Genomic DNA, 13,435 nt, shown 5'->3' on the forward strand with positions numbered 1-13,435 from the left:
TCTCTCTCTCTCTCTCTCTCTCTCTCTCTCTCCCCTCTCTCCCTCTCTCTCATAGATAAAACAGTAAAAAACAAAAACTTTTATTAAAGATTAGCAAAAATTGGGGGCTCAGCAGTTAAGAGCAGTGGCCGCTCTTCCAGAGGTCCTGAGTTCAATTCCCAGCAATCACATGGTGGCTCACAACCATCTGTAATGGGATCCAATGGCCTCTTCTGGTGTATCTGAAGACAGCTACAGTGTACTCCCATACATAAAATAAATCTTTTCTTAAAATATTAGCAAAAAATGATTGACCATGCTGTCGAAGTCGCTTCTCAGTTTCCTGATTATTCTCATTGATTAATGCTGTGCCCAGCCTTCATCAGAGAAGTTTATTGCAATGAGCAGTGGTTAATGCAGAAATTCAAAACTAGCCAAAACGCCCAGGAATAAGAGATGGTGGTGTGCTTAACACTATTCGGGACAGTTGTATCACTCCTTCCAAGGTTGGGGAATATTTCAGGGCATAAAGAATGTAAGAGCCAGAGAGTGGGGAGACATGTATCAAAAATGACACCTTCTGGACATGACGTGGCCATTGTACTCATGAACTTATTGCAGCTGCGGTTATCTGCATAGGACCTGCGACTGCACGTTAACATTTCAACACGGATGGCGGGAGGGGTCCATGGGCCTCACCCTTCCCTGAGGGACTATTGACAATTCATGACTGTTTGGGAAAGAGATGCCGTTTTCTTCAGTAAGGTAGCCACTGAGCAGGGCATGGTGGCGCATGCTTTTAATCCCAGCACTCGGGAGGCAGAGGCAGGCGGATTTCTGAGTTCGAGGCCAGCCTGGTCTACAGAGTGAGTTCCAGGACAGCCAGGGCTATACAGAGAAACCCTGTCTCGAAAAACAAAAACAAACAAAAAAAGGTAGCCACTGATAAGTTACTCTTGCTTCGGTAAAGAATCCCACATCCATAGTAGGACAGGAAAGGCCAATTAAATCCAATAGGCCACGAACTAAGAGGACATGAAAGTTGGAGGGGGACCTGTTGGAAAGAAGGGTTCCAACTGGGGAAGGGTATGAAAGAGAAGCATGGTGAATGAAAAATAAGAACATGACCTTCTTAGGCATGGTTTGGGAGCTTTTAACTGTAGATATGGAGAAAACAGATTCCCGAAGATTCTGGAAGAGTCAGACTGAACATGGCCAGCAGAAAAGATGGAGTCATGAGGAGGGGAAAGTAGAGACATTTCTCTAGTGCCACCATTTTGGCCTTGGGAATCGAACTCGGGTCACTAGGCTTGGCAGCAAATTCTTTACCAAGCCCACGCCCAGTTATCTGGCCTGCCCAATCAGACGCTTTGTTACCAGGGTCTATAATCTTGAAGTGTGTGGGATTATCTCAACCCTAAAGGTACAGACTTTTGGTGCTGGGTGCTTCCCTGCCCTTAACGTCTAGAGCTCTGCCTAAAATCATCCCCATCTCTCTCTCTCTTTTTTTTTTTTTTTGGTTTTTCGAGACATGGTTTCTCTGTGTAGCCCTGGCTGTCCTGGAACTCACTTTGTAGACCAGGCTGGCCTCGAACTCAGAAACCCGCCTGCCTCTGCCAGACCCCATCCGCTGCAACAGCCCATCAGGCTCTCACCCGGGAGGGCGGCAGCCTCGCGCGTGCGCACTGTGCCTGAGCCCGCCGCGCATGCGCCGCCGCCCTCCCCCGCCCTTCCGCCCGGCTCTCCCAGCGCGGGGCTGAATGGCCGACCCCGACGCGGCGCGTGTGGAGGAGGTGGCTGTCCGGCGCCGCGAGCCCAGGCGACCCGCCCTCCTCCGGCCCGTGAGGGGAGCGGCTACCCCGCCGGCCTGAGCTCTCTCCCTGGCCGCCGCGGCTCCTTCCCTGGGACAATATGTTCAAGAGAATGGCGGAATTTGGACCTGACTCCGGCGGGAGAGTGAAGGTCAGTGCGCAGCCGCGGTGCGCAGGGCGGAAGCTCGGCGCTCATTGGGCCCCGAGTCCCCGTTACCGCCTCCGTCCCGCCAAAAAACAAAGGTTCCGGGGTGGCTAGGGCGTCAGTCGCAGCCCCTGGATAGGCTCGCCCGGCTTGTCGTTCCCCGTGCTGATCAAGTCAGCCAAGAGCACTTAGCTTCTTTCTCGTGTTTAGTGAAGGTTGTCATAGAGTCCCAGCTTAACCCTGGACGTTGTGACACTCAGTTCCCTCACGTTTATATTAGCATTTTACGTGTATTGTTAATAGGGGTGGAGGTAAGAGGACGACTTGCGGGCGTCGGTTGTCTGGTGTCACCATGTAGGTGTGCTGGCCAGCCTGGGCTGCAGACGTCTCTTCCCATCTCTTCTCCGTGTGTCATCTCTCCAGCTCGCCCCCTCCCACCTTCCTACATCTGCTGTCACTTTTTATTTTTCAATTTTTTAAAATTTACTTTTATGTATATGAGTACACTGTAGCTGTCTTCAGACACACCAGAAGAGGGCATCAGATCCCATCACAGATGGTTGTGAGCCACCATGTGGTTGCTGGGAATTAAACTCAGGACCTCTGGAAGAGCAGACAGTGCTCTTAACCGCCGAGCCATCTCTCCAGCCCTGCTGGTTACTTTTTAAGGTACTAGTTCCTGATGCTTTCCCCATGCCCCTTTTAGCTCCTACTTACAGATCTTAGCACAGAAAGGATTTTTTTTTCCTCAAAAGAAGTCACTTTTACACCAATCTACTTAATTTTTAAAATCTTCACCAGTGTCATATTATTTTTATTACCTTAATCATAGTATCTATATATCCATAGCTGCCTTAACAGTATATGTACGATGAGAAATCATCGAAAATCCTAAAGCCCTGAAATGCACTAGGAAAAAGAAATGCCAGGTAAAAGTCTGTTAGTATAAGAGGCTTTGGAGAGCTATGCATTTGCCCAGGGTTTTAGGTGAGGTTTGGGGATGGTTGGAAGTGATTACAGAGCAAAGGGTTAATGGGAAAACTCTCCTCTACTTGCACAAGTTAAATCTGGAAGTTTGTAGTTTTTAGTCTAGGATAACTTGAGAAAGTTAGGCCTGTACTCCTCACAGTGAGTTTCCTCCATAGTAGCTGGGGAAGGGGTGGGGGTGGGACAAGAACAAGATGAGCCCTTGAGAGGCCCAGCCCAAGTGGCCTGTGTGTTCCCACTGTCCCCATCTCCTCCTCGGTCATTCAGCTGTGAGCTGATGGGTATAATAGTCCATTGGTAAAGTTAGTGCTTCTGTAGTCCAGTCACCTCTCCATGCCACCAACTGGGGACCAGCAATGCTTCCGTAGTCCAGTCACCTCTCAGTGCCACCAGCTGGGGACCAGCAATAAGCCTTTTGGGGGAGGGGGAGGATACTCCATACCCAAACTGTATGTGCATAATAAGGATGACAGCAGAGAATGCTCGCCCGGAAATTCTCTTAAACTGACTTTGGGTTTTGTGCTGCGCTTTGGTAAATACTGCCACAGGCTAATTTAAAAGCCTTTCCCAGCAAGGAGAGCCAGTCCTAATGGTAGCTTGAACTCAGGAGCCTAGCTTTTAAGTTTTGTGAAGGTATTTTGTTCTTCTCTAATCAAGTACTCATGTGCTTTTACACGCTGATTTAGATGAGAACATTTGAGGCCAGCTTTAGCACAGCTCAGCAGGTAAAAGGCACTTGCTACCAAGTCTGATGAACTCAGTGCAGGTCTCAGGAAGGTGGAAGGAAGAGAATCTACTCCTGCAAGTCATCCGTGACCTCCACATGTGCTGCACAGGGCGCCCAGCATGCACACAAACACCCAAAATAACACACTTCTCAAATAGGGCACGTTGTGAGCTGCCATGCAAGGACTGGGAACCAAACTGTAGTCTTCTGTAAGAGCAGCCAGTGCTTCAACCGCTGAGCCATTGTGCTAATGCTAGTGAGTGTGACGCTGGCTTGAGACTCCTGTTCTAAGTCAGCCCGTACGTGGTTAGACTTCGGTTCCCTAAACCAAGTCCCCGTTGCTCGCGGTGTTTATTCGGGTGGTGATGAAATATTTACTGATTTTAAGCTTGCTTTTCTTTTAGGGGGTTACCATTGTTAAGCCAATCGTTTATGGCAATGTTGCCAGGTACTTTGGAAAGAAGAGAGAAGAAGATGGGCACACTCACCAGTGGACTGTGTACGTGAAGCCCTACAGAAACGAGGTGGGCATCGCTTTTCCTGAAACGAGTGTTTGTGGTGCAGTCTGTTTAGTTGACAGTAAACTGTGAAATTGTGTGTAGTAACTTTCTGGGTATGAGGTGGGCCCATTATAGATTCCCACCACTAGCCAGTCGGAAACAATAAAATGAGGCCCCTCATCTTCATTTAATTAATTGAAACTGGTTTTCAAAAATGTCTTCTGATTAAAATTAAGATAAGAGGCTGGAGAGACAATTCAGCAGGTAAGCACGTGATACTGTTGCAAAGGGTCTGAGTTGGTCCCCAGCACTCACGTAAGGCAGCCCACAGGATCCCGGTGCCTCTGTCCTCCTGGGGCATCTGTGTGCAATTACCCACACTCACACATGTGTACACACATGTGCACTAACATGTTCACTTATGAATGTGCACATACGTATGGGCGGTCTTTATCAAGGGTGGGGGAAGGAGGAAGTTAGTGAGGTGGCTAAACTGAAGCGTGCCTGCCTGTCGGTAGTGTGAGCAAGAGGACCCCAGAGAAAAGCTGGTGGGGGGCAGGGCTGTAATTCTGTTACCCAGTGGAGACCCAGGCTTCCTGGTCAGCTAGTTGTGTGTGATTGCTGAGCTTCAGGGTCAGTGAGAGACCCTGTCCCCCAAAAATAAGGTGGAGAGAATCTGATGTGGACCCCTGGCCAGCCGGGTGTGCATCCCTCCCTCCCATACACAAAGAAACTGTTTCTAAAAATTGGCTACAGATAGGGTTTTCTTGGTATACTTCTATAAAAATACCCCAAATCTTGCTATTGCTTCTGATGGAAGTCTGAATTACCTGAGAATGTTATTTATTGATGCATATAAAAGAAGAATTTGAGTACCACAGGTAATGGTAACATGTGCTTATAAGCCCAACACTGGGGCAAGAAGATGTCAAGTTCCAGGCCAGCCTGGGCTATATAGTAAGACCTGTCTCAACAGCCATGTCCCCTCAAAACCCAGGGTTTGCCAAACAAGTGATAGGAAAGAACTTGGCACAGGCTGGCTGCCTTTCTTCCTCTTTGTCCCCCTGGCCACTTCCCAGGCATAGTTCTTGGCTCTGTTTGTTGCTGTTCTGTTAAATTGTTTTGGAGTAAGCCAGGCGTGGTGGCACACACCTTTAATCCCAGCACTCGGGAGGCAGAGGTAGCAGATTTCTGAGTTCGAGGCCAGCCTGGTCTACAGAGTGAGTTCCAGGACAGCCAGGGCTATACAGAGAAACCCTGCCTCGAAAAACAAAACAAAACAAAAAAATGTTTTGGAGTTTTTGTTGTTGGGTTTTTTGGTTGGTTGGTTTCAGGAGGTGGGGGGTGTTTGCTTTGGTTGTTGGTGTGTGACAAGTTCTCACTGTGTAGTCCTCTCTGGGCTGTAATTCAGCTGTGTAGACCGGCTGACCTCACACGGGCATCCTCCTGCTTCTGCCTCCCGAGTGCTGCGACTTGAGGTGTGTCACTGTACTGGCCTATTTTGTTTTGTTTGATTTTGGGGAGAAGAAAGCAAGAGTCTTGAGCTGTATCCCTGCCCTTTTAAGACATTTTTCTTTGAAGCAGGGTCTGGCTGAACTGCCCAGGCTGCTCTCAAGCTTGGTCACCCTTCCTCAGCCTCTTGGTTAGCTAAGGTTAGCCTCACTGGGCCGGCTGACCCGGGCTGAACACCGAAGGGATGAACGTGCATTGTGTGACTGTGCTCGGATGCCAGCTCTGCGTCCATCGGAGAACTGATTTCTCTCTGTTTTAGGATATGTCAGCATATGTGAAGAAGATCCAGTTTAAATTGCATGAAAGCTATGGCAATCCTTTGAGAGGTGAGGCGCGGCTCTTGATTCCTCGTGTAAGAGTTATAAAGGCCCGGGAGCGGGAACTAAATCAGTAACTCACAGTTGTTTTCTCCCTCTTCCCTCGCTCTAGTCGTTACTAAGCCTCCGTATGAAATCACGGAAACAGGATGGGGTGAATTTGAAATCATCATCAAGATATTTTTCATTGACCCCAACGAGAGACCTGTGAGTAACATGCAGGTGTCATGCTCACCAGGGGGCTGGTGCTTGTTAGTGGTCTTAAGACTTCCCTTGTTATTTAGGATCTGTTTTACTGTCTCTCTGCCATTCATAGATCTAAGCTACTCAGTCAGGTCCCTAATAGGTAATTATGGGGGGTGGGAGGGAACGCTTAATGTCCTAGCAAGGCTGGATGTAAACAGATCTTACAACCCTGTGTCTCAGGCTGGTCAAGTTCTTGCCGGCCTGGGCCACAGAGTTAAGGCCCTGAAACAGAAAACAACACAGACAAAAATACAGAAAAGTCTTAACTGTACAGCCAATTAATTCAAGAGCTGGAGTCTGCCTGGTGGGATGTGGGCCCCTCTGGGTGACTAGGGGGCACCTTCCCTATAGATGGAGACCCCATCAGGCCTTGTTCTTTGTCTACCATGACATCACCTCAGATACCAGGGATAAAACAAGGTCAGCAGGCCCGGCCACCCCATGGCCATCCCCATTTTTTTTTTTTTTTCCCAAAAAAAAGTCTTACCCTTATTTGTGTGTGGTAACCCATGTGCAGTGCACACTTGTGGGCGTTAGAGGATAACTTTGAGGAATTGGCTCTCTCCTTTTACGGAGAAGTTATTTATTTTGTGTGTTGATGCCTGCCTGAGCCACGGGTGTAGCAGAGATCAGAGAGGGCATTGGATCCTCTGGGACTGGAGCTCTGATTGGTGTGGACCAGCGAGTGCTGAGAGCCGAACCTGAGCCAGCACTCTTAGTCTCCTCAGCGCCTGGGCTTCACCTTCCACTGTGCAGGCTCGGGAGCCATCTCGCCAGCCTGCTTGCTGGCTTTTTTCTTTTTTAAACACAGGTTCTCGCTGTGTAACCCCAGTATTCACTGTGTAACCCAATCTGGCTTCAGACTCAATACAGTCCTCCTGCCTGACTGATTGACGAGGAGTGTTCTGACCCTGGTGATGGTGGGGACCCTGGGTAGAGTGACCCTGTGTGTGTTCCAGGTGACTCTGTATCACTTACTGAAGCTGTTCCAGTCTGACACCAATGCCATGTTGGGGAAAAAGACAGTGGTTTCAGAGTTCTACGATGAAATGGTAAGGCCTCACAGTGAAAGGATCTCTTTTTAAAAACACTGAGTTCGGGGCTGGTGAGATGGCTCAGTGGGTAAGAGCACCCGACTGCTCTTCCAAAGGTCTGGAGTTCAAATCCCAGCAACCACATGGTGGCTCATAACCATCCGTAACAAGATCTGACTCCCTCTTCTGGAGCGTCTGAAGACAGCTACAGTGTGCTTACATATAATAAACAAATCTTAAAAACAAAACAAAACACTGAGTTCAGGGGTGGGGGACACGGTGAGTTTTAAACACATTTAAATTGGAGACCTTTAGAGTTACTGGGCTTTCTTTCTCGTTTTACTCCTTAAGATATTTCAAGACCCAACGGCAATGATGCAGCAACTGCTAACGACGTCTCGCCAGCTGACATTGGGAGCCTATAAGCACGAAACAGAGTGTGAGCGCTTTAACCTGGGCTGGGATGTGGGGGTTGTTTGATTAGTGGCTGATTATTATTTTTATATTTAATTCTCAGCTCCTCCTTAATCCTCATACACCCTTAAGAAACGCCTGACTTTGCTGTTGTGGGATAGAAGAAATGGAGGGGACTTAGAAATAACTGAGTGCAGTTAATAATAGGGAACAAGGAAGTGTTTTCAACTGATTTCACATTAGGTTCCTGCTCTGTGAACAGCTATGCTGTGAGCAGCACTTACCTGAGGTGTCCACAAGGTGGCGATGTTGGCTGCAAGCAGGACTTTTTCTTTTGTCAGATCAATAAATACCATGCTAGCCAGCTTATAATTAAGTAGTTACCTCTTATTTTGTAGTTAATATATTTATTCAGTAATGTTTACTGTATCCAACAAAAGTTTTTGTTTTTATTATTGTTTTTGCATTGCTGGGAATCGAATCCAGGATGTCACCTAGGCATACTCTACCACAAGCTACATCACCAACCTCTAGAAATTTTCAAATAATAACACTCTTTTGTCAATATAAATGATCGTTTTACATATCACTGGGTATTCTAGGTGTTTTATACACATTGGTTCCTTTTAAGTCTTCTTTTTTTGTTTTTTGTTTTTCGAGACAGGGTTTCTCTGTATAGCCCTGGCTGTCCTGGAACTCGTTCTGTAGACCAGGCTGTCCTCGAACTCAGAAATCTGACCACCTCTGCCTCCCGAGTGCTGGGATTAAAGGCATGCACCACCACACCCGGCTCCTTTTAAGTCTTCTGAAGGGGGCTGGGGAGGTGGCCTAGTTGATGAGGTCCTTGTATGCACAAGAACCTGAGTTTGGATCCCAGCAGCTCTGTAGAAAGCTGGATCTGGTGGCACGTGCCTGCAGCCCCGGAGGTGGTGATGCAGAGACGGGAAGGTGGCGGGGCCTGCTGACGGCTGTTCTCATCCAATCACTGAGCCCCAGGTTCAGTGAGAGACCCCTGCCTCAAGACAGTAAGATGGAGAGGGATGGAGGGAAGCCAAGGATGCTGGATCTCTGCTTCCTCCTGCACACACGTGAACACACGTGCACACATAACACATGCATACCCCACCCACAGTCTTCTCAGCAAATGACGTGAGGTCTATGCTGTTACGGTTCATGTCGAAAGCAAGGCAGTGGGTGTACAGGTGTCACGGCTAGTGGGGCTAGACCTCAGATTTAGACAGTTTCCTCTTTTGAAAGAAGCAGCTAGAGGCTTATTTTGGTGGCATGATTTTATTATGTAAATTGCACCGGTGCAATAGCTCAGAATATTTTTGATTGGCATTTTCTGGGTTTGTATGCTCCTTATTCCAAAGTAATGAATATCCTGGGAGAACCAACAACATCTCAGAGCTGCAGCTCGCCTTGTAGGAGAGGATGTGGCATCTCTGTTGGGGTTTAGGAGAGGGTGTGGCATCTCTGTTGGGGCTTAGGAGAGGGTGTGGCATCTCTGTTGGGGCTTAGGAGAGGGTGTGGCATCTCTGTTGGGGCTTAGGAGAGGGTGTGGCATCTTTGTTGGGGCTTAGAAGAGGGTGTGGCATCTCTGTTGGGGTTTAGACTTCCTCCCCCTCCCTCCACCTTGTTCAGTGCTCTGTCTCCCAGGTTGTCCGAGTTTCATGCAGGAAACAGTAGCCTTAGGCAGTGCTGTTTGTCCTCTCTGGTGTCCCTTAACATAAGAGGATAGGGTCACTCAGCTCAACTGTTCTTCTTCAGTTGCAGAACTTGAAGTGAAAACCAGAGAAAAATTAGAAGCTGCCAAGAAAAAAACAAGCTTTGAGATTGCAGAGCTTAAGGAGAGATTAAAAGCAAGTCGTGAAACTATAAATTGTTTAAAAAATGAGATCAGGAAGCTTGAAGAAGACGATCAGACGAAAGACATATGAGCGGCTGGTGGTAAGTCAGCTGCAGAGCCGGGGCACCGCGGAGGGACTTGCCACAGACTTGCTGTGTTTCTAGGAGGAGCTGCGAGTGCGGTCCCCGGCCAGCCATGGCTTTCTCAGAGAGGACTCCAGGTACTGTCAAGCTGCCTCCCGGGGCACATCTGTGCTCTAAGACTCGATGCTGGATAGCATTCCACGATGTTAAGCACAACTTTTAAAGTGTTTGTTTTGTTTTTAAATTGAACTCTATGTGTAGTTTATTTTCCTTCAGGCAGCCGTAAAGATTCTGTTGTAAAGTCTAACTTGTGCAGATTTTATACTTCTCTCCTAGTTAGAGTTAGTGATTGGTGTGTTTAGTTCTTAAGGTCCACATCTGCCCGTCTACCTCTTTTGTATATGATGTATCTAGGAAGTGTTTAATAAATAAATTAATAATAATTAATGTAGTTTACTGCTCCAGTGTCTGCCTCTTGTGATTTCCCCAGTCACTTTACCGCCTTGTGTTTTCAAATAAATACGTTATTCTTGGAGAATTTTATACAGTGTGTTTTGATCATATTTGCCGATCCCCCTCCTCTTAGCCCCTCCCAGTTCCTCCTGACCTGCCTGATCCACCAGCTTCGTGTCCTCCCCTTTTCATTTGAATTTAACCCACCCACCCTCTGGGAGTGGAATCTTGGCACAGCCTTAGAAAACTGACACCCCCTACCCCAGAAGCCAACATCTGTCTGTAGCTCCTCAGGGGTGGGGCCCATGAGAACACTTCTCCTAACACCTAGATCATAGTCCACAGTTCACAGAAATGGCCTGTCAGTGGTGTGTATGAGAGACTGAAGGCCCAGGGTACGTGCCTGCCTCTGTCACCCAAATCCTGGAATGACAGGCTTGCCCCACTGTGCCCAACTTTTTTTTTTTTTTTTTTTTTTTTTTTTTTTTTAATACTGAGGATGGGTGTGTGAGAGACAGCACATTCACACCACAGCTCTTGTGGCCACAGGAGAACGTTTTTTGGAGTCAGCTCTCGCCTCCCACCCTGCTGAGGCAGGATGTCTTGTTTCTGTTGCTGCGCTGCCCACTCTGAGGGTAGCAGGCCTGTGAGCTTCCTTCGCGTGATTCTTCTTTTCCTGCCTTCCCCCCAGCCTTGGGAGTGCTGAGATCGTAGACACACCACCGCCTCAGACCCAGATCGGGCTGCACAGCCAGCAGCTCCACCCACTGAGCTGCCTGGGGGGGGGGGGCTGAGTTCAGGTCTAATGCTGCACTTTCTGACCTGGCTGTTTTATTGGCTTTAGTTACTTTTAATTATTTTTATTTCTTAAAACCATGAGATGTTCATAGCCACCTTCGATAGCAACCTTACATAACACTGCTTACAAATCCCCAGCTCTAAGGAGGCCTCCTCCAACCACTGCATTGTTTGCCCTCCTCTCCCTGGCTGGCTGCGCCCGGTTTTCTGTTCTCTATCTTCAACACGGCTTGCCTGCACCTTCATGATTGCTTAGTGAATCATGGCTTGAAATTTTCCAATCAACTGACTCCACACTTGCTCTATTCACTGCTCAGACTCTGTTGTAAGGGAAGGGGAATTTAGGGGATGTTTTAATTCAGTTCATATCTGATAATGAAATTATGTCCTGAAGAAAATGAAACTTTCGAAGTCATGCAATCTGTCAGGGCTAGAGGTGGAATTTGAATTCGTTCCCTGCCTGAGTGGGCAGGGACATGTGGTTCCTGAGAGAACTGGAAATCACCTGAAAGTTCACCTTCCAAGGAAGTGTAAGCTTTTCAGGAAAGGGTCTGTAAGCTGGATTTACTGTTAGTGACACAAATCCTGCCACCCCAATTTGTTTATTCTCCACTTAGTTCATCTGCTCAAATAAAGTTCTCAAAAGGAATGAGAATTGTTAACCCTGCCAGGTTTAATTGAATGCGTAAGTTGAAACCACAACTCTCTTTTTTTAAAAGTTGTATTAGCTTTTAGTCACTTTGCATGCGTGTATGTGGGGTGAGGTGTGCTGGTATCATAGAATAACTCGGAGAAATTTGTTCTCTGGTTCTACCATGTGGGATTGGGCTTAGAGATGGACCTATCTACCTACCTATTTATTTGTTTGTTTGTTTGTTTGTTTGTTTGAGATTTGAGACTGCCTGTCCTGGAACTCTGTAGATCAGGCTGACCTCAGACTCAGAGATTCTCCTGCCCCTGCCACCCAAGTGCAGGAATAAAGGGTGTACACCGCCAGGCCTGGCTGGGCCGATTTATTCTTATTCTGCATGTCAGCAAGTGTTCTCGGTTTTTATCTCACTGGTGTGCCATTTCCCTCAGGAACATCTTCAGAATAGTTTTTCTTCGGGCTGTTTATATTTAGAATTAAGGTGCTTTTAGAATTAATTGCCACTAGTGTCAAAGCAAAGAGAAGAAACTATGGGCAAATTAACTTTTCACTTCCAGATATGTCCCTGGTTTTGTGGAGAGCAGAGGACTCAATCGTGGAGGGCAGGAGTTGGCGACCTATGACCAACTCCTGAGCCCAATCCATTCTGCTACCTGTTTCTTAAGTTCTGTGGGAATCGCTGCAGACAGACATCACTGATAGGATTCCAGTTCCAGCTCATGCCGTGGACTGCCACAGATGTTTAACAAGTTTCTGTTTCCCACAGTGAATTTGAATATACCACCTACCCTGTGGAAGTCTGTTGACAACTGAATGAAACAGCTTTAGATGGTAGGATTAAAGACAGGGAAATTCCAGCAAACCAAATCCATGTGAAAGATTTTAAGTGAGACCCTTGTCAAGGAGCGCAAGGTGGGTGAGCACAAGAAGACAAGCTGGAGAGATGGCTCACTGACTGCTCTTCCAGAGGTCCTGAGTTCGATTCCCAGCAACGACATAGCTTACAACCATCTATGATGGGATCCTGGCACCCTCTTCTGGTGTACAGGCATATGTGCAGGCAGAACACTGTATACATAATAAATAAAGAAATCTTAAAAAAAAAAAAAAAAAAAAAAAAAGAATCTGCAGTGCTCTCTCAGGAGCTGAATTATGTTCCCCTAGTTCAAGTCCAAACCCCAGTAGGTCAAAATGTGACCGTACCTTGAGACAATGTCTTTAAATGAGGTCATTGAATTAATAAAAGGGTAGGTCCTAATCCAGTATGGCTCGTGAGTTTATAAAAAGGGTATTCGGACACAGAAGACATGGAAAGACACGGGGAGAAAGGCCTCAGGAGAAACTTCACACTGCCCACTTCCTGAACTCTGTCTAGCCTCCAGAACTGTAAGAAAAGAAACATCTGCTGTTTAGACACCCAGTACGTGTCGCTTGGTTACAGCGGCCCAGGGCAAGGACTCAGGAGCGAGGGAGCACGGTTGCTCTCGGTACATCTATTCCTGCTGGAGGCTCTAGCCAGGACAGTGGACAGAAAGTGAGTTAAAGTCAACCAGGCTAGAAAGGGAAGACCCTATGTGCAGAAGGCATGGGTGTGCTGGCCTGTTTTGTGTGTCAGCTCAACACAAGCTAGGGTCATCAGGGAGGAAGGAGCCTCAGTTGAGGAAATGCTTCCATGAGATCCAGCTGTAAGGCATTTTGTCAATTGGCAATCAGTGGGGGGAGGGCCCAGCTCATGGTGGGTGATTCTATCCCTGGGTTACAGACTGAGCAAGCCATGGGGGAGCAAGCCAGTGAGCAGCACCCCTTCATCAGCTCCTTCCTCCAGGTTCCAACCCTGCTTGAGTTCCTGCCCTGACTTCCTCCAATGATGGACTGTGATCTCAAAAAATGTAAGCCGAATTAACCCTTTCCTCCCCAACATGCTTCTTGGC

General features: G+C 47.6%; 1 protein-coding gene across 1 annotated transcript; it reads left to right on the forward strand.

Annotated features, from left to right (window-relative positions):
• Positions 1-1,692: 1,692 nt before the first annotated feature.
• Yeats4 (YEATS domain containing 4) lies at positions 1,693-10,147 on the forward strand. The gene is made up of 7 exons (XM_021205149.1): positions 1,693-1,941; positions 4,054-4,173; positions 5,921-5,987; positions 6,091-6,185; positions 7,184-7,276; positions 7,610-7,697; positions 9,443-10,147. Exons 1-7 carry the CDS (start codon positions 1,891-1,893, stop codon positions 9,610-9,612), a joined length of 684 nt encoding a protein of 227 aa, XP_021060808.1. The 5' UTR covers positions 1,693-1,890; the 3' UTR covers positions 9,613-10,147.
• Positions 10,148-13,435: the final 3,288 nt, after the last annotated feature.

This window comes from Mus pahari, chromosome 9 (genome assembly GCF_900095145.1).
Source record: "Mus pahari chromosome 9, PAHARI_EIJ_v1.1, whole genome shotgun sequence".
Lineage (NCBI taxonomy): Eukaryota > Metazoa > Chordata > Mammalia > Rodentia > Muridae > Mus > Mus pahari.